We start from the raw sequence: 20,633 nt of genomic DNA on the forward strand, positions 1-20,633 counted from the left end.
ATACCAGTTACGATTTATGATGGAAACAGGGTCTCTTGGGCTAGTGATCCTCTGCGGGTTAATACAGCTTTGGTTAATTAGCAGACAGTTTTAATAACTTTAGGACTTCTCATTTTAAGGCATATGTTTTTATTTTTAGTTGGCAATAAAATAAATAATCTGATCATTTCGCTGGTTAGGGAAAGGAGACAGTTTCATTCTCACGACTTGGATAGCTTTTATCATTTTTTGAAAGTTAAAACAAAATCTCTTGAATTCACTCACTGGTACATTTTTTGTCTTTCCTTTCGTTATATAGTGGTGAATTGTAGAAGGGATTTATTCTTTTAAATTATTCAAGTGATGAAAAGCCCCCAATAGTTATATTAAACTTGACAAAATTAACTGTGACGAATGGAAGTGCTGCTTTTGCAGGGGGGAGTAACTGTTTGGGAAGAAAAATCATTGAGAAAAGAGAGGATGGATGCTTCCTCTGTTTATGTGGCTATAAAAGCTAGTATTATGTTCATGTTCTGCAGGCTTGAGCAAAAATACCCCCCCTTGTTAAGAAACCTAAACAACAACAAACCCAATCTGAATCTTCTTAAAGCCCTGGGGTCATAGTCTTTATTTTCTTTCAGATCTGAACTGTAAACTAGAAGACAAGACAGAAGATGGAGAGTTGATAGATTGTAAGAAAAGGCCGGAAGAAGGGGAGGAGTTAGAGGAAGAAGCTGTGCACAGCTGTGACAGCTGCCTCCAGGTGTTTGAGTCACTGAGTGATATCACAGAGCACAAGATTAATCAATGTCAACTGACAGGTAAACAATACTTATCACTTTGTGTCTCCTTCCACTGTTCTGTTTCTGATTTCAGGTCCCTTCTTCAGAACCGCTCTCTTATTCCCGCCCCCATTTCCCCCTTCCCTGTTATTTTATTGCTAAAGATGCTCAGGTAATTTTGTTCACATTTCTGAAACAATTCCATTGTTCTTCAGTGAATGGGTTCCATTCAGGTTCTAAGGAAGCATGGATCATTCAGGCAGACCATTAAACACCATTGTAGATTTCTTTATAACTGATTTTTCTTACTTGCCTTCCAAGCGTCTCTTATGCAATTTGATGTAAGAAAAAATGGCGTGGGTACAACCTGGTCCTTCAAAACTTAGACTCAGGGCTCCAAATGCTGTTTTCAGAAATGGTGTGTGGCGATCGCTGATAGAATTTGCAGCGGATGTAGTGAAACATCACACCAATAACTGTAGTGTGCTGGTCACAGTAGCCTCATGAACCTACCCCTATCCAGTTGTAACACTGTGGACAAACATGCTGTTTGGTGTTTTACTTTTGGGCCTGTGTTTCCCAACCTTGTGCCTCCAGCTGTTTTTGAACTACAACTCCCATCATCCCTGACTAGCAAGACCAGTGGCAAGGGATGATGGGAATTGTAGTCCAAAAACAGCTGGAGGCACAAGGTTGGGAAACACTCTAGAGTGATGTCTGGGCCCTAAAGAAAGGTGCATTTTCTCAGTGGGTTTTCTTAGCAGTGATTGGGACTGACAGAACCAAATCAATTTCTAATGCAATTTACTAAACAGAATATGGACTTGGATGCTGGGATGGTGATGAGAAGACCCACCTCATATAACCCCATGTGGTAAACCACAGGAAGCATTTTGGTTGAGAAGCTTTCTTGAAAAATCTTTTGGCCTCAGAAGCATGAGGAATTATGTAGGGGCAAACCAATGCATCCTATATCTTTGAAGACCAATCCAGGGAATCCAGGGACTCCAACCCAAAGGAATGCAGGTCAGGGCAGCTCCAGAAAACAGTTGATATTAGACATTCATGTTTTTTGAAATCAAAGTAATTTTTTCAGCCGTGAAGAAATATGTGGTGCATCACTGGCAACAGTCCCTTGGTCTAAGCAAGCAAATTCTCCTTTACCTACCATAATAAGACTATATCCAAAAATAAACACATTTTTTACACAATTCCCCATGGTTTCTTCATTTACTTGTGAATGTTATTCAGATTGGCCTAAACCTTCTGAGTTCAGATCACAGGAATCATCACGGCCAGCAGTTAGCTATTTCTGTAGAGAAAAATGTATGAGACGTGTGCTTTTGCAATTAAGGGAAGCAGATAAGCATGTTGCAGTATTATTTGTGTGCATTTACTGGCACCTTTAGCTCTTTAGCCAAAGCAGCCACACAAGATTGCATACTTGTGTGTATAAAGCAGGCTGTAGCTCGGCAGCAGAATACATGCTTTGAATGCAGAAGGTCCAAAGTACATGCAGTTAAAAAGCAGTCTCTGATAACAAGGCTGGGGAAAGACCCTGGAGAGAATCCTTAGACTCAGAGAGCTGCCTTCAGTCAGAGTAGATGAAGCTGTCTGGGAATGCTTATATTCATAAGGTAGCCTTGTATGTTCATATGTATAATCTGGTATTGAAGCTAATTCATGGTGAATAGAGAAACAGAACAAACATATTTAAGGGGGAAATCTCTCATAATATGGCACACTGTGTGATGCCAAAATTTGGCATCCCCAAATGGATCTTCTCAATTGTGTACAGGGCTGTCCTAAGCATATGCGGTGCCGGGGTGCAAAGATCTGCCTGGCGGCCCCCCCCCACAGGTTGCCCAGTCCCAGGTGCAAAGGAGGGTGGAGCCGGCCAGCGGCCTCAGCATCTCACTGGCTCTTTCGCCTCTGAACTTGCGGCGCAGAGCTGCCTGCAGCAGAGGAGCCCGCCGCGGCGCTCCGACCGACAGGTGGGCTCTTCCCTGGACTCAACTCTTCGTCCCTCGACTCTCGGCCTGGCACCCCTGAAAGCCTGGTCCCTGGGTGCCCCACACCTCTAGCGCCTATGGGTAAGACAGCCTTGATTGTGTATCTTCTCAGTTTGGCGCCCCCTCAGCTTGGCATCCTGTGCGGGGAACTGCCTGCACTGCCCTATATTTGAAGCTGCAGACAATTGCAGTATATATTTTCTGTGTGTTGCCTTCTGTTTTGCTTTTTGCTCTTGGTCTTTTAAATCATCTTCTGACCAAAGTTTGGGTAAATCAATCCTTCTGTTTCACTCCAGCCCTTTTATGTACTTGTCATGCTCTCCTTTAGGCAATTCTTATTTATGTCTGGCAAGGTGTTGGTGTTGGTGGGTGGAAACCCCTCCCCCCCCAATTTGGCAATTTATGTTTGGTAAACTTTCTCCTTTTCCACCAAAAAGAAGAAACAAAAATAAAAAATTGCTGCCTCCATTTTTCCTTGACGGACCCTTTGTAATCCCCTGACATATCTCACCCGGAGCTGGGTGTTGAGTTGAGTGACTGCAAGCAGCATGAACTGAATATCGCGCAACTAGGGAACTGAAGCGAAAGGAGAAATTCCTGGAGCACTGCTCCTGATCCACTTCACCCCAGGTCATGCTGGAGGGCAGAACTTGCCATGCTAAATGAGGGTTAAAATGGCTCTGCCACTTGAGTACATTTAAAAAGAAATGTTTTTCAAAGAAAGGCACTGAATCCCCTAAAAAGCCTGGTGTCTCAGTGTTGCTGTAGAAATTGTTGACTGGTAGAAATCAAAACTATTCAAAATAAAACGGAGGGTTTGGAAAAAATTAAAAACCTCTTTCTGCATCGAAGGACCAAGATTGTTCCTCGTGCTCTGCCACACCTGAAATAATCCAAGATTAAGTACAGTGTCCTGCGCTTGAAACAAGGATTATACAAATATGCCATTTTCTTAAAAGTATCTCATGTGTGTGCTTGTTTTTAATGCTGTCTGCAGGATCAGTCAAAAACATTTTATGTATTGGTTTCAGAGGATGGGATATATTAGAAAAAAAATAAATAGCAAATGGTTTTGTCCTGGATATGGTATGAAATAATACCCTTATACAGTTTTCTAGTTTTCAATTTTCTAATTAGCAATGGGCAAAAGAAGAGACACTGCCCCAGCTGGTAAGCCAAGCTATGGTTTATTGGAAGCACACAGATGTGCAGAGCCCTGGAGAGTTGCTTGCAGCTGCTTTTCTCCTCCCTATCCCCTTTTACCTCCCCCCCCCCCCCCATGGAGTTTGGATGGTATGGTTAAAATCTTGGCTTAGCATGGCACTGGAGTAAAAAAGACCAGGAAGGAGGCTTGTGGTGTTGTGTGAACCAGGCTGTGTATGAAAGAACGAGTGAAGAAAGCATGCTTCAGCCCCCAAATGCTGAAATTGGGTACTTGAGGCTGCAATCCTATATATAATTCCCCACGAGTGTAATAGGACTTACTTTCCAATAAACGTGCACAGAATAGTGCCGTAAATTAGGCTGCTAAATCTATGTTTTCATTCCTATCATATTTAGTTTAGTTTTGAGTTATTGGAAGTTTCAGCACCATGTTTTGTGTACGTTAAGCACAATAATGTCAAGAAAATATGACCCAGTAACCTAAATATAAACTGATGAAGTATTACTGAGCCCAAAGATAGTTGCTGCTTTTAGCAAGTATTGATTTTTATGATGCTTGGAGAGATAGCAAACTTCTGAAAAAGCATTTTTAAGGAACTTTATTATAGATTTAGGATCCTGTTTGTAGACACAGTTAAGTTTTAATTCAGATCATATTCTGGTGCTACTTTTCTTCCTGGGATCGTACTTCCGCGACTCGGCAAAATCAAATCCTCTTTCATAGAGGCTCAGGTGCAATCCGATATTCAGATAAAGATGGGATCTTTTCTTTCCATCTCTCTTTTTCTTAGTGGTGAGGGGAGTAGAAACCTATGAGTCTGTGGCCTGTTACTGATCTTTCCCAAGGTGTGGAATGGTCAATAATGCCAAAGTAGGCCCTAACCGGGTGGCGCTGTGGGTTAAACCACAGAGCCTAGGACTTGCCGATCAGAAGGTAGGCGGTTCAAATCCCTGCGACAGGGTGAGCTCCCGTTGCTCGGTCCCTGCTCCTGCCAACCTAGCAGTTTGAAAGCATGTCAAAAGTGCAAGTAGATAAATAGGTGCCACTCCGGCGGGAAGGTAAACGGCGTTTCCGTGTGCTGCTCTGGTTCGCCAGAAGCAGCTTAGTCATGCTGGCCACATGACCCGGAAGCTGTACGCCGGCTCCCTCGGCCAATAAAGTGAGATGAGCGCCGCAACCCCAGAGTCGGCCACGACTGGACCTAATGGTCAGGGGTCCCTTTACCCTTTTAGGGCCTAACCTAATAACTTTGTTCTAGTTCAGAATGCAAAAGCTAATTTGACTTGCTTCTGTGTCCCTAGCCATGTGTTGTGTGCACATGGGCTTGGGGTGTGTAAGAGAGCTTTCTTCGCACTATACTGTAAATGGCGATGGAAACTTGGGAGCCTGAGAGGCCTTTTGTCATGTGGCTCTAAGGTGCAAAGGGGGAAGAAGAGGGTCTGCATTCAAAGAGTGGGGTGGGGGAAGCGCATGCTAGCTATAAATTTGTTTTCAGTGGTAGAGTATAGCCTTATGTCGCTGCTTCTCCTGAACGTTGTGGAATCCAGACTGAAATTCTGTCAATTATAGGAACATAGGAAGCTGTGTTATACTCAGCCCATCTAGGTTAGTATTGTCTTCACCGACTGGTAGCAGCTCTCTAGGGTCCCTCGCAACCCTACCTGGAAATGCCAGGGATTGAACTGGAGGCATTCTGCATGCAAAACATAATCATTATCATCATTTCATTTTCATGCTGCCTTTTCATAGTTAATAATGATTATCGATAATACTAATTTTATTATTTAAACCCCACCCAACTGGCTGGGTTGCCGCAGCCTCTATGAGTGGCTTCCAGCACACATAAAAACAATAATAAAATGTCAAATATTAAAATCTCCCCCATACAGGGCTGCCTTCAGATGTCTTCTAAAAGTCAGATAGTTGTTTATTTCCTTGACATCTGGTGGGAGGGGAGTTCCACAGGGCAGGCGCCACTACCGAGAAGGCCCGGTTCCCTGTGACCTCACTTCTTGCAGTGAGAGAACCGCCAGAAGCCCCCCCCCCCCCCGAGCCAGATTTCGATGTTCAGAATGAAGATGCCACCAAACCGAACTATTTCCGCATAAATAATAAATTGTAATAAGATCTAAAAATTAAATATAGAAAAAAATATATTGATAATAGCAACGCCCCCCCACCCCAAGAAAAACCCCTATACAATACCCCAATCCCAATTGCTCTATCACTGAGCTACAGTTAGTAATTATGCTCCTGTCATGGTTTCCAGTCAGACCAAATTGGAGTTGAGGATTAAAGTTTGCAAACGAAGGCCCACGCCTGATTTAAGATAACAGTTCTGTGCAGACTTACCTGGGAGTACATCACATTGTGCCTTGCTTCTGGCTGGACTTGTGTAAGATTGCGCTGTATTCCTGTGGGTTTCAGTGGCTTGTGGCTGAAACCCTAATTCAAACATGAAGGCTCCATCCAGTGGCTCTGGTGTATACTGAGCGCTCAAAATATTCCCCAGTGTTGGAGATAATAAAACAGCCTCTGCTCCCATAGAGCACAGTCCTGTAAGATTTTGGATTATGACTGTAAGGGAAGCAACTCTTGCTCATTTTTGTTTTAAATGTGCATAATATCCATCTGGGGTTAGCATTGGGCTGCAGGACACCCCCCCTCCATAAAAGTTATAAGCACCTCTAATTAAAATGCTGATAAGAATATATATGCAGACATACTTGGTGAGAGTGAATGGTTGTGTACCAGAAACATAAGACCTACTCACATGGATTAAGAATAAAGCACATTTACATTATAGAGAGTAGATCAGTTCAGACCTCTATGCTCTTCTCTACTTCTATATAGAATTTATCAAACATTTTTCTTTGTTAGCTGTTTTTGTTTTAACTTAATATCATTTTCATATATTTATCAATTTAGCCCCAGAAAAATGAACTTCTGAAATCAAAGGAAAATAATCTAGAATCTCTAGCCTTGTAGGCCCATGAGATTTGTATACACTGTATACATGAGATTTGTATACACTGTAGTGACAGTCTTCATCAACATACAGTCAGCGAAACTTCAGCGCTGAGCTTCTGTGCATACAAGCTGAATGCTCATAATGCTCTGTCCATGGGTCCAGGAACTCTCCAAGGTCCCATATATTGTGTACTGTTCTTACAATTTCCTGATGTTGTTCTGAATGCATACAGGAGGGGGTGAGCCAATGGAAGTAATTCCACTCCATTTCTGTATGTGAATCTGGTGTGTATACATGTGTAATGTTCTTTTATACTTTTATTCTTGCTACTCTAGGTTCAAATTTCCTCCAATGTTCTTGATATGCACAAAAAAATTAAAGGAATTCCATCTATACACCCAACTCATGTATTATATATATGGTGAGATAATTTAAATCAATGTGAGTTTAAATCAGTCATTTAAATCAGCAAGAAAGAAAAGGCCAATTTAAACTTGGGTTTGCATGTATTTCCTAAGCAATGGTGTAAAATCAAAATCTGCAAATATATTTAAAATGTGGTGAAATTGGTTCTTCATTTGCATAGAATAGTCTCATTTAATTTAGCGTGTCTGGTAGAAGTCATTGATTCAGTTTAGAGATTCATTGTACAGCTAAGAATCCTATGTTCAGATTATTTAATATGATACAGGTTATTCTTTAAGAAAAACTTAGCATATGTGATTTTTAATAGATTTCTATCTGGCTTGATCTATTGCTCAGCCGACCAGTCACTGCCCCTAGACTTGCACATGACCACTCAGTATAGATTGATGAAGGCTTGATTGAAAAGTTTATCTCACGATAATATTGACTTCACAGGAAAGTCCTCTCTAATTGATTATTTTCCTTTTGTTGTCTTTATAGAGAAGTTTGAGAAAAGAAGCCTTACATAGGGCATTAGTACACTGCACACAATGGAATAAAACATGCAATTCTCTGCCAAGGTAATCCAAATTATGTGCCAAGAAAAATTGAATCTGGCAAGCTTTATAAATGATGTGATATTGTGCAGGGCACTAAAGCCGCCTGTTCTTGTCCCTTTTTAGTCACTGGCTACAAGATTAAAAGTGCAGGCTCACAGTGATAGGCAATTGGAAACTTTTGAAAAGAAAAATCAGAGCAAGAGTTGAATCTAATGGAGTCATTGCCAGAGAGGAACAACTTCTTCTTATGTAACTTTCACCCTTCAGCTTGTGTGCCCCCTGCTCCCCAAACCCCAGATCTGTTCTGGAAGGTTGGGGCAAAATGCAGATTTTGGGGGGTGCAGGGCGGACAAGGTTGTGAGGGAAGAGAGAGAGGAGTTCCACCGCTTGGGCAGACACCATTCCTCTCGCACACAGTGGCTCCATTCTATACAACTCAGTCTCTGCACCCTCTATCAGATTTCAAGTTTTTCCTGTGCTAGTGAAAAACCACAGATCGATACGTCGGCAGCAGTGCCCAGGCAGAAATTGGGCAAGTGTCTGGGAAAACCTGGACGTATGGCAGCCCACAGCAGTAGTGCCATTTTTGCCGTTTTCCCATAAAAATAGCTCAAAACGGCATTTTTTAAAAAAAGTCATTTTGCCCCCAAATCTGAACAACTTTGGGCAAAACTAAAAACTCGACAACTTTACACTATTTGAAATATGGCAACCCTAGTTTTCAGGATTTATATCATGCCTTCCCACCAAGGTGTCAGAGCAGCTAACAACAAACACATGTACAATCAAAAAGGTAGAAGAAAGCAATAGCAATAACACTAACCTTACACAGCCTTTCCCGTTTTCTGATTAGGAAAGGGAGGGGAAGTAAAAGGGGGAAAGTGGCTTATCTTATGGGGTGTTAGAGTCAATAGGTAAGAGAAGATATATGGCAGAACAATTGCATATTAAGTACTGGTTGAACAATGTAAGTATTAAGAAGATTTTTGGTGGGTTGTCATTCTAGCTCAGTGTTAGTTTAACCAGATTTGTGACTTCACATTCTATTTCTAGAGACAGAAATTGTGTCCAAGTGATAGTGGGGAGTTTTGCTTTTTTGTACCTTGTGCCTGGCTGGAAAAATCTATTACAAAATACAGTTAACAGAAATGCATTAGAGGGAAAGTCAGAGGAGTTATTTCATACGGTTGCGTTGGAGTCTGAGGGAAGGGATAGGATTTAGTAGTATACTGTTAATAATCAGTATTAATTAATGTGTACACCATTCTGAGATGAGGGCCATTTTGCACATTATATTCAGGCAAACGTGAATGTGCAAAGGAAACTGCAGCCAACTGTGGTTCCCTGACAAGTTTACTTACACGAGTCACCTTTTTGCAAGTGCATGTTTGCCACGGTCACACTTTACGGTGTACCTCAAAGCATGATAGTACAATTAGAAAATGCAATATGTTCCTTTGTGACTTAGCAGCAAGTTCTCTCTGAGCCTCTTGTGTGTTCCCTGTTGCTTCCCAGGGTAGCTGGGAAGAAAAATTATGCTGTTGCTGCCAGTGAGCTGCAAGTGAGGGAAGAACTGTTCCACAATCACAGTGCATTGGCAGAGACTTGCAAAAATCCTGGGGCTCCTGTTCTAGGGTTGTTGCCAAGTTCAGAAACTGCGGCAAACACACAAGCTTTCAAATAAGGGTGCAGAATTGAGGTCAGGGTGCAGTCACCGGAGTAAACTTGGTAGAATATCCTTTCAGCTGCTCCTACTTAACTCCCTTGAGTTAAAGCACCGCAACCACATATTGCTTCTTTACACAATAGTTGCTTAAACAGAATTTGGCCCTGCTGGGCATGCATTCTGTTTGTCCATCTCCTGCACCTTGATGAACTTTTGCACTAAATCCCAAGATGGCTATTTAGCAAGATTACCAGTGGATGAATGGGTGATGCATGTGTGGCTTCATATACCAATTATGTTTATTATACTGTATTAACTTTATGTGTTAGTCTTATATGAATCTTTTAAACAAATTCTATTAGAAGTACGGTTGGTGTATATTTTGTGCCGTGTCTTCATTCATCAGGACGACTAAGAGGCTGCAGAGATTTTATTTTTTTGACAAATCTGTCATCCGATTCCAAAATGGCTGATGACAGAAGAAAACTTTGTTAAAGAAGTAGAACTTCATGTTCTTAATTCTTTCTTTGGGCTGAAAGGTCACCATCCTTGGTAAGGGAGATCACCTGGGAATGGTGTAAATGTAGTGGAGATCTCTGACCTGTTAATAAGCACCAGGAGAAGGAGATAGGGATCATTCCACAATGTGCCCTGGGGGTACTTTTCCTTTAAACTTCAAGCTGTGTAGCTGGAACTGTTCAACTTTTTATTTCTTTCAGTTTTACCTTCAGGGGAAAATTGATCGATTTGGAGATGATTATTCCATAATCTCTGAATCTCTCTTTCTCCACATTGCAGTGGGAACTCCTTGAAGTTTAAAGGCATTGTTTCCTCAGTGCATTGTGCAGTGAGCCCAAAAAATGTAGGGGGACAGGAGTATTCTTTAACAGATGGATGGTAGTAGGCATGTTTGGAACTGTAATACTCATGTTTTATACTAAGGATATATCTTAGCTTATAATAATAATAATAATAATAATAATAATAATAATAATAATAATAAAAATAATAAATTTTATTTATATCCCGCCCTCCCCAGCCGAAGCCGGGCTCAGGGCGGCTAACAACACTAAAACAGTACAACATTATAAAACATTATAAAAATGAATTAAAATCAAAATTAATGGCAACCATAAACTAAAGTCTTGTAAAGATTGCCAAAGGAGGGAGTCAGGCTGCGCCCTGACCAAAGGCCAGGTGGAACAGCTCTGTCTTGCAGGCCCTGCGGAAAGATGTCAAGTCCTGCAGGGCCCTTGTCTCTTGTGACAGAGCATTCCACCAGGTTGGAGCCGCAGCCGAAAAAGCCCTGGCTCTAGTTGAGGCCAGCCTAACCTCTCTGTGGCTTGGGACCTTCAAGGTGTTTTTATTTGAAGACCGTAAGTTCCTCTGTGGGGCATACCAGGAGAGGCGGTCCCGTAGGTACGAGGCCCTAGGCCGTATAGGGCTTTGAAGGTTAAAACCAGCACCTTAAACCTGATCCTGTACTCCACCGGGAGCCAGTGCAGCTTATATAGCACCGGATGAATGTGATCTCTAAGCGAAGACCCCGTAAGGAGTCTCGCTGCGGCATTCTGCACCCGCTGGAGTTTCTGGGTCAGTCTCAAGGGCAGCCCCACGTAGAGCGAGTTACAATAATCCAGTCTGGAGGTGACCGTCGCGTGGATCACAGTGGCTAGGTCAGGGCGAGAGAGGTAAGGAGCCAACTGCTTAGCTTGGTGGAGATGAAAAAATGCCGCCTTTGTTATAGCTGCAATCTGCGCCTATGTTGTATCCTTCCCAGCAATTTCTGGAATGGTGTTGGGATGACAGAACAAGATAGCAGGAACAAAAGCTTGTGCTTGTGTTGTGAACTGAGATATGAGAACGTTGGTTACAGATCATTTAGCAAACGATTTGTGCTCCCCACCCCCATGAAACAACAATGAAACCATCCCTCATAATTTTGTTTTGCCCCCTCCTTGATATTTGCTTCATAGCGTTAAAACATTTTCACATAAGATGATGTAAATGATAAAAGAGTTGCTGAAATCTCATTTGTTACCAGAACAGTATGATCAATGACATTCTCAAGCTCACTGCCAATATTTCACCACGGTGAATCTGTATCTGCATATAAAACAATTCATGGGGAGCTCACTGAAATAAAAAGCAGAGGGAAAGTTTCCCTTGACTTTTCTGTCCACATTTGATTCAGCCGCTCAACGCCTACTAAAAGTATTTTTATGGATTCATTCTTAATTCCTGAAGTTGGAAATACATAGCGAGGACACCTATGTATACAATAACAGAGCAGACTGACAAGGTGTCAAATTCAGGAAAATGGTGGTTCATGCACTTTTTTTTGCACAGGGGGAGGGAAGCAAGCTAAATAATGTATCAGAGAAATGCATGCTCTTTCACTGCTTTTCTAACTGTGAATGGAAATGGTGTGTCTCATTTGTTTTTACTGCTTCATTCCAGCGGGAAGTCCAGTTTAATGACTGGAGGAGGGTTGGGTGTCTCCCGTGGAGAAGGCACAGGAAGGGTCAGGTTTTTCAAACACAATGCAAGCCCCTTTACCAGATGTAAAAGTTAACAAAAGGAAAAGTGGGAACAGCAGATTCTGATTATTTACTTTCTCTTGATGAAAGCAAAGTTCAGCTTATGTGTCTGAAGTGCACTTTAATAAATTACAGCACAACTACTGCTTAATAAACATTCTCTGAAACCTGAAAAAGCACACTGCCATTGCCACAAATCCTAAAATATATGAAATTCTCAAAGTATTCTGAGCCTTGGATTAAGTTCAACCTTCGTCCTCCAAAATTCCAGACTGTCAAAACATTTACTCTTTGAATTTTGATTTTAAAATGTATTGCAGACATAACAATGTTAGTCTTTGACCTTCATCTTTCTGTTGATTAAGCTGTATATTATCATCCTATCCTTGCACTCAATAAAGCCCTGGTAGCCACAGCATCTGAATTCCTTTCTTAATGTAGAAAAACTTCTCAAGTCAAAGGAATTGAACCTTCTTCGAAACAGTTTTAAAAAATATCTACCCCTTTCAAACTATAGTTTGATGAGTCTTTTATGAAAGATAAACCCATTCTCATCCCTTTGACAGCCAGGTGAGGACCCCTGTGTTTGCATGCATATGCAAGTATGCTTTATGAAAAAAGCGTTACATTCAACTTCTTCCAGTTGCAGGTATTCACATGGAAGTTATTCATAGATCAATCCTATGCATGTTCTATTCAGAAGTAAATATAACTTTTTGATGGGGCTTACTCCCAGGTAAGTTTGCTTAGGATTTCATCCCCAGTCTTGGCAATTGCCTCTTGTCTCTGAAGTGCAGTGTGCACACAGGCCTCAGGCAAGCATTGGGCCTAGCACTGTCTCCTGAGATTGGCAGGTCTGATACAAAAGCTGGGATGATGGTCTTCTGACTTGGCTGGTCAACACCCACAGGAGCACATGAAGCTGTCTTATATTGAGTTATAGCGTTGGTCCATTTAGCTCAGTATTGCCTACATTGATTTGTTGTGGCTCTCCAAGATTTCAGACAGTCTTACTTGACAGTGACAGGGATTGAATCTTGGATCTTCTGTGTTCAAAACATTTACATGACCACTGAGCTACAGCCCACCCCTGAGCCATCACACGCCATCTTTCCTAGTTTCCAAACCTACTTCTGTTTCTAGCACCTGACTTTCTGAAAACTGGTGTGGAGGACACAAATTCTAGTAAAATAATCTGGTCCTTGCATATGAGAATTGTGTGCATTTATGGAATGATTCACACAGTTTATAAGATTTTACTGCTTGTCTTGAGCGGACAGCCTGTTTTGCTTGTGTTCCTATCTGTAGAACATGTGTAGCATTCCTATATGTATAAAACATATATACAGAAATTTCTCTTTGCCGTATTCATGAGTTGCGATTCAGAATTGTATTGTTCAAATGTATGTCACTGTGGTTTTTGTATGCACAGAAACTGTTGTAGGTTTTCCTAAACCCACAAGGGTTGGACAATATAGTCTGTGATTTCGCAGTGTTGCTATAACAAAAGAGGGGGAGAGGGAAATCCTTGTTATTTTACGATATGCATATTACAGACTCATGTTCTAATTCAGTGGTCTCTTTGAGCTTGGGAACACTAGTGTGCACATGGATTCCATGCCTACAGGGAATGTCCCATTTACTTCAGTGGAACTGTAGACACTCTTAAGATATATAGAAGTTCCATGTGTATATTTGAGTAGATGTGGATGTGCAGCTTAAAGTGTATGCATTACATAACTGTCTTGGCATTACCCAAGATTCATTCAGATTTTGTGTGTGGCGGGAAATCCTTTCCTAGAACATTGTACACAGCAATGCAATTGAAAAGAGAGCTGGAGTACTTAGTCTGCAAAGTTTAAATCTCCTTTTAGCTAATCTACATTTTCATTGTATTAAGTCTTTTGGATTTTGGATTCTAATTACTACATTTATGTTTCTCTGTTCATTCTTCTTTTAAATTTCTAATTCATCATCCAACCCTTTCCCATCCCTTACTTGGCTGTAATGCTTTTTCTGCCTAGGAGGTTTCCTCATCTCCCCTTGTTTACCCTGTTGCTTAAATTTAAATTGTGAGTTTCTCAGGACAGAGACCTTTTTTTGTTGCTTTGTACATTGATGCCACTAAATAAATAAATCACATGGTATTCTATTTCATGGGCTGAATGAGCTGCTTCTTCCCACCCTGGGACCTTATCTTTACAATTTCTTCTTTGTTTTTTTCTTTAGCAACTTACATTTCCAGTGTTTCCCTAAAGGCCTAAGGGATCAATAAACCACCCAAATCAAACCAGAATATGGGCTCCCAGGTTCAGTTTTGTGACGTAGGAAAGTTGTTGGCTCTCAAAAGGGACAGCCCAGCAATTATATGTGGGTGATCCTTTTTGATTTCTTCAAAGCATCCAGTTTTCTCTGTTGTGGGACAACTATGTTTATATGTCATGAAAAAATACTGTTCCAGGAATCTTGGGTCAGGTAGGGGGACTTGAATTCCCACCCCCAATCAGTTCTCTCTATAAAAGTCCTGTATCAGTTCCAGCGTGCCCCTTGACTTTCTCCTCCTCATCTTCAGAATGGCTTTGGACATAACAAATGCACTCTCCTAGCTGGATGCAGAGTCAGCCACACATATGACTGATGGCATGTCTTTATATTGTTGGAAAGTTCAACAGGAAGTGTGTAAATGCTCATGCCAGCTACACTGCCTGTCTGCTTTGTATTTTTACAAATAAGCACTACAGTCTTGGATGCCAGACTTGAGTTGTCCATTGGTCACAGTACTTGCTAGTCATGCCTCCAGCTGCTCAGTCAGTGAATTTATAATACCAGGAATAAATACCCTTGCTTGTGCAAAAGTGTAGAGATTATCATCTGCTGCATACACAATCACTATCATTGTTCCTATAGTATCAGTTCCACACAGGACAGGCAGCATTTGTGTGCAGACAAATCCAGTGGACTTGGGTACAAATCTGTTGCTTCCACTATGTGTGCAGGCAGCATCAGGAGACTTCACAGAGCATGGGAAGTCTTGCTCATACCTCTTCTATCCCCTTCCAGACTTTTGTTCTTGCCTTCATGCAGCTCCTGAATTGGGGCCACTTGGAAATCTATGTATGGGTGCTGCACTCAGTGGATTGGGTTCTCCCCCATCTGTTTTGACATCATGAGAAATCTTTCATGGCTATTTTTAGCCATAGATGGTGGAATCTGAACTTTCCTTCCATTTTCTTCTTGCTTTCTCTCTGATATTTCTAACGCAGCATTATGCTATGTGAACAAAAAGGGTCAGCTGTAGGACAGAAACCTTCAATATTAGCACAACTTTTGGTAGAAGTTTTAATTTATATTTCTGGCCAAAGCACATTTGAATTTTCTACCAGTTATAATTGACCATAGCTGGCTTTCATTCAGTCTCAATAGATCTTACATTTTGCCACCCCCTTCTAGCTAACGTGAAGAACAAAGTTAAGTGCACAAGAGAAGCAATGACACCTGAAAGATTTGGTCTGATAAGTGGAATATAAGTAGTCAGAATATATTTTGCCTGTGGGTTATATGTGGACATACAATGGAGTGTTTCAGATAACCAATATCTAGGTTAATGGGCCACCTAGTCCAGAGCCCTTTATTTCTGTGATCCACATGTTCAGCTCAACTCTCAGATTCAATACCCCTTCCCAAACTGCAAATAAAAATCAGCTTTGCCTTTAAAAATGCTTGTCCAGGGGAAGGGGAGTAGTGTCAAATCAGAACGGACACTTTCTCTAGTATGTGGAGCTCTGCTTTTAGCTAATACAGCGCTGGCACTGCAGCATAAAGGCTGCTGGACACGCCCGCCCATGGCACCTGGTTGGACGGCCACCGGGGGGGGGGGCATGAGCGCCAGCCAGGTGAGCTGGAGGCAGGGGGCAACGCCCCCTGCTAGGAGCGGTGTTCAGGCTCCGGTCCACAACCACTCCCCTCTCTTTCAGGGAGGAGAGTCTTTGCCGATCAGAAGGTTGGCGGTTTGAATCCCCGCGACGGGGTGAGCTCCCATTGTTTGGTCCCAGCTCCTGCAAACCTAGCAGTTCGAAAGCACATCAAAGTGCAAGTAGATAAATAGGTAGCGCTCCAGCGGGAAGGTAAACGGTGTTTCCGTGTGCTGCTCTGGTTCGCCAGAAGCGGCTTAGTCATGCTGGCCACATGACCCGGAAGCTGTCTGCGGACAAACACCGGCTCCCTCGGCCTATAGAGCGAGATGAGTGCGCAACCCCAGAGTCAGTCATGACTGGACCTAATGGTCAGGGGTCCCTTTACCTTTACCTAAGGCCTTCCACTCTGTCTGACACCTCATTCAATCATTACTTCAGGCCATGATCCATGCACTGGCTTCCTGTCTGCACCCAGCACAAACAATTTGCCCTTATCTTTAAAGCTGTCTGTTGCCTTGCTCTGCCCTTTCTTTTTGCCCATCTTCCCCGCCATACTCCTTCTTCTCCAACTCGTACTGCCCTCAGTTGCTCTAGAGCCTTTTCCACTCTTTATTTTATATCACAAACACAACAATAAGGCAAACTGAAGAAGAGCCAAAATGCTGGTTGAGAGAGACGGAAGAGATGTAGAACCCCAGTAGAGTATTGGGTCACAGAATTGTAGGGCTGGAAGGGACCACGAGGGTCATCTACTCCATCCCCCCGGAATGCAGGAATCTTTTGCCCAAGGTGGAGTCTGAACCTGCAAGCCTCAGATTAAGAGGTTCGTGTCATCTCTTTCCTCTCGATCCTTCATTGCATCTCTCTGTGAAGTCTATGGCTTCCCCCCCTTCCCCAGTTGAAACTAAGTGTATGTAACTGTACTTGCTCACATTGATAGCTTATTTCTTTTACCTTGCCTCACTCTGCTTTGGCTTCCTGATACCATTACCACTTAATATTTTTAGAAAGAAATCTAAGTGATTTACAGAATATTACAAAAAACAAAACAAAAACAAACAAAAACCAGAACGGAGGAAATATGTTATAAAAACAACACATCACTTAAAAAACAACACTGTCAGTAACTGAACAAGACAGCCCTCCTAAACACCAGAAAAGGTCTGAATAAACTACTGTTTAAAATGTCTAATAGACATTTGAAATATCCAGCTGATGGAGCTTTGCTAAACTTTTGGGAGGATATTCCAAAGGGTTGGTGCTGCAGCGGAAAAGGCCTTTTTTTGCAAAGTTTCCAGATGACAATCCACTGGGCGTAGGATACCCAGCAGGTTATATTTGAAGAGCATAAAAATCAATGTGTTTTCTAATAGGGGAGGTGACCTGCTTGGTAACTCGGTGTCACATAAACACAGCTGACTGATGCTTCTTTCAGTGTTTCTTTCCATTGACACTCTGGCACAGCAGAAGGGGAAAATGGTGCCAAGTGGCAAGGTTTTGTGTTGCCCAATGCCACCAGGGTCATTGGTAGCACCATTGCCAGTTAGATAGGTTTAGGTACCCTATTTGCTGTGTAACACCAGTTCAAGAGAAAGGACAGCATTGCCTAAGTCCAATAATTGCTAAACTTTGGAACCTTCCTTTCAGCCAGTGAATTGAGCAGTGAATTTGGGAATATTTTGGCTTAGCTTTAGATGTAAACTCATGAGTTGAGGATCTATGGCCTCCCGCTTCTTATGCTGCTCTTTTTTCCAATATACATAAATAAATGACCATTTCCACTGGGTGCCCAGGATGAAAGATCCCACTTGTGTCATATCCTTTTTAGGGAGTGTGTTGTTCCTTGGTGATTTTCCCCCCTGCAACAAAATGTAAGAGGGCTGTGTAAAATCTTTTGGGGAAATGTTTCAAATACTGTTTTCAGAAAGTGCTATAGTACACTAAACAAAAAGGCTCTGTGTGTAAAATCAGAATTATTATTTTCCACTGCTGTATAGAAATAATTTGCAAATCGGTATGCATTAAAATATATCCCAAGTTCTAGTTTACTGATCGTAATGAACTACTTATTGAAACACTGTGCAGCTCACAAATGACTCTCCAATTTGAGTAATTTCGTAGGAATATAAAATATATTCTGTGGGAGAAATAGAAGTGTGGCTAAGAACTGTTTTGTATGCAAGAAACAATAGAAGCATTACTTGCTGATCATAAATTGCTGAATTGTTAGCTTTTTCAGTTCAAGAGATGCATAAAGAGATGTCTAAAAACCATATAATTTAGTACTGAAAGCTAACAAAGAACCCACAAAACCAAACATTTATTTTTGGAAACAAAAAAAATATTAGGGTGTGGAGCGCAGGAAAGCTGAAATAAATAGAATGGTAGCACTGCACTCTGGTCAATGGCTTTGGGTGTAAAAACCTGTTGTAGCCCTTTTCAGGCATTATTTATCTTGCTAACTAAGACTGCAGAGGCAGTAGACACAACTAGCTAGGCCGTCTTCCACCACTGCTTCATTCGCCTTTCACAAGGGTAACTGTCTGCAGCCAGGAACTGTGCATGTCTGTTAAGCCTCCCCAGACATGTTTTAGAACCCTAATTATACTGGTTATGGTGTTTCCACATAAACCTTCTCATTCCCTCAAGCAATGTTCAGATGGTTTGAAGATCTCCTGGGAGGGCTTCCTAATCAGTGTCTCCACAATCTACATTTCTCCCCCTTCAAGCAGAAGCTTTGGCCCATGGTCTGGTCCATAATTACTATAACTCTCTGTTTCCCCCTCCTATCCTCATTTCAGTCGGTTGAGAATATCTCTGCTAATAGTGATCCTTCTCTCTTGCTGCTGTGATCATATTGTTTCCTGTAATGTGTTGGCGTGGCTGCCTATCATTAGCTACATCAACTGTAGGTTTTTATTTCTACTGTTACAGCTCTCCACTTTTCCTTCCCCATATATATCCATTCCTACTTTGTACCATTACTTTTCTCATTGGTTGGATCCAGACAGGAAAAAAAAACTGTAGTCCAATGAGCTATTGTCTGTAAGGTTAGCATTCTGTCAAACATCCCTCCTTTCTTCTTCCTGTCTCTAACAAATGTCTTCTTCCTTTCAAGTGCTTTCTCTCTTTATGTGTTACTTTTAACGCAAAATGCCATGCATAGGGTTTGCAGTCTCACATTGAAGCCCTTGCCAGGCAGAGATCTGCTTAGCTTCATGTGCCTTCAGATCACAGCACACATCCAGAATTATTTGAGCCCCACATTATCTGCATTGCTTCTCCTGCAATCCTGTAACTCGTCTGTCACTCCACTGCCACACCATTCTGCCCCTTCTCATTGGCAGACTGCTCATTTGCTACACTTCCCTTTTTCTGCGTTATTATTTGAGGAGGATCCATGTTACTTTTTATGTTCTGCCTGGCACCTAGTCAATCAAATGTTAAATAGCAATAAAAGTAGAAGCTCAGGGGGGAAATAAGTATGGAAGGCAGGGCCCTCCTGATGTACAAATGTGTTTGGTAACCCGAACAGAGTGATTTTATTTCTCATATTTGGATCCATTCTCTCCCACCCAGGTAGTGTAGAAAGGGTTATTCAATTTATTTATCCTCTCAACAATCATGGAAAATAGCTTACTCTGAAGAAGTACTAATATCTCCAAGTCCTGCCCCCCACCGCCAGTAATCTTCATCTCTCTGTAGGCATTTTGAATCCAGATTCGTTCCGTCAATTTTGTATCTGTGTATATGAGTACATGGGTACATTAAGAAAGATTTTTTATATAAAAAGATATAAATTATTTCATATGAATATATTGATCTATCACTTTAGAATTCTTAGAGAAATCAATGGATACCGACCCCCATTTTCTGACACGGGTAATAAACTTTCATAAGCCTGAGTTATGTTAGGTGTATTGAGTGAGAAAATGAAACACGCCTACACTTATACCCTAGTATTCCTGTTGACCTCAATATACTAAATATTAATAACCATGGGGTTTTTATCGGAAGGTGATACTGCCTACTTTAGGACAATATATGCTGGATACGCCTTCCCAGCCAACTTATCTGTCTCTCTTTTTAAATATGGCAGAATATTCAGAAACATGGTTTGCCTCACCTGCAGTGTGAAGGAAGGGACAGGGAATAGCGTACCACCATGTGGCTTTACTGAACATGTTGCGCCACCCTTAGAATCATAGAATGGTAGAGTTGGAAAGGACCACAAGGGCCATCTAGTTCAACCCCCTGCAATGCAGGATTCTTTTGCCCAACATGGGGCTTGAACCCACAACCCGGAGATTAAGAGTCTCATGCTCTACTGACTGAGCTACCAATGAATCTTATGTGCACACAACTAGATACAAGCTATGTCCTACTTTGTTTTTCTCCACACGTCTTGCATCACTCACTGCCTGCTACATGTTGTTTGTTCATTGAATCAAAATCAAGTAATTGTATATAGCCTTTGAATCCACAAAGAACTGACTTGAATCTATGTTTCACAAAAACCCTTAAGAGCCATAGTGTTTAAGAACTTTATTGGGCAGCATATAATATTTTTAAAAAATTAATACCTTTCCCCTTCTTCTGCCCCTGTGTATACAGTGATCCCAGAGAAGTGAAACAAGGA

The 20,633-nt window shown here is 41.7% G+C and overlaps 1 protein-coding gene across 22 annotated transcripts in view; it reads left to right on the plus strand.

Annotated features, from left to right (window-relative positions):
• Positions 1-20,633, plus strand: part of ZNF521 (zinc finger protein 521) — a 297,889-nt gene that overhangs the window by 33,603 nt on the left and 243,653 nt on the right. For all 22 annotated transcript variants that reach the window (XM_083748212.1, XM_083748213.1, XM_083748201.1 and 19 more), the window contains one exon: positions 621-800. Coding sequence is in view for 15 of the 22 variants with exons in the window: in XM_083748201.1 (XP_083604327.1) it covers positions 621-800 (180 nt within the window). In the remaining 7 variants the exon portion in view is untranslated. The remainder of the gene's footprint in view (positions 1-620; positions 801-20,633) is intronic.

The sequence above is a fragment of the Podarcis gaigeae genome (assembly GCF_964106915.1).
Source record: "Podarcis gaigeae genome assembly, chromosome: 7".
Taxonomy (NCBI): domain Eukaryota; kingdom Metazoa; phylum Chordata; class Lepidosauria; order Squamata; family Lacertidae; genus Podarcis; species Podarcis gaigeae.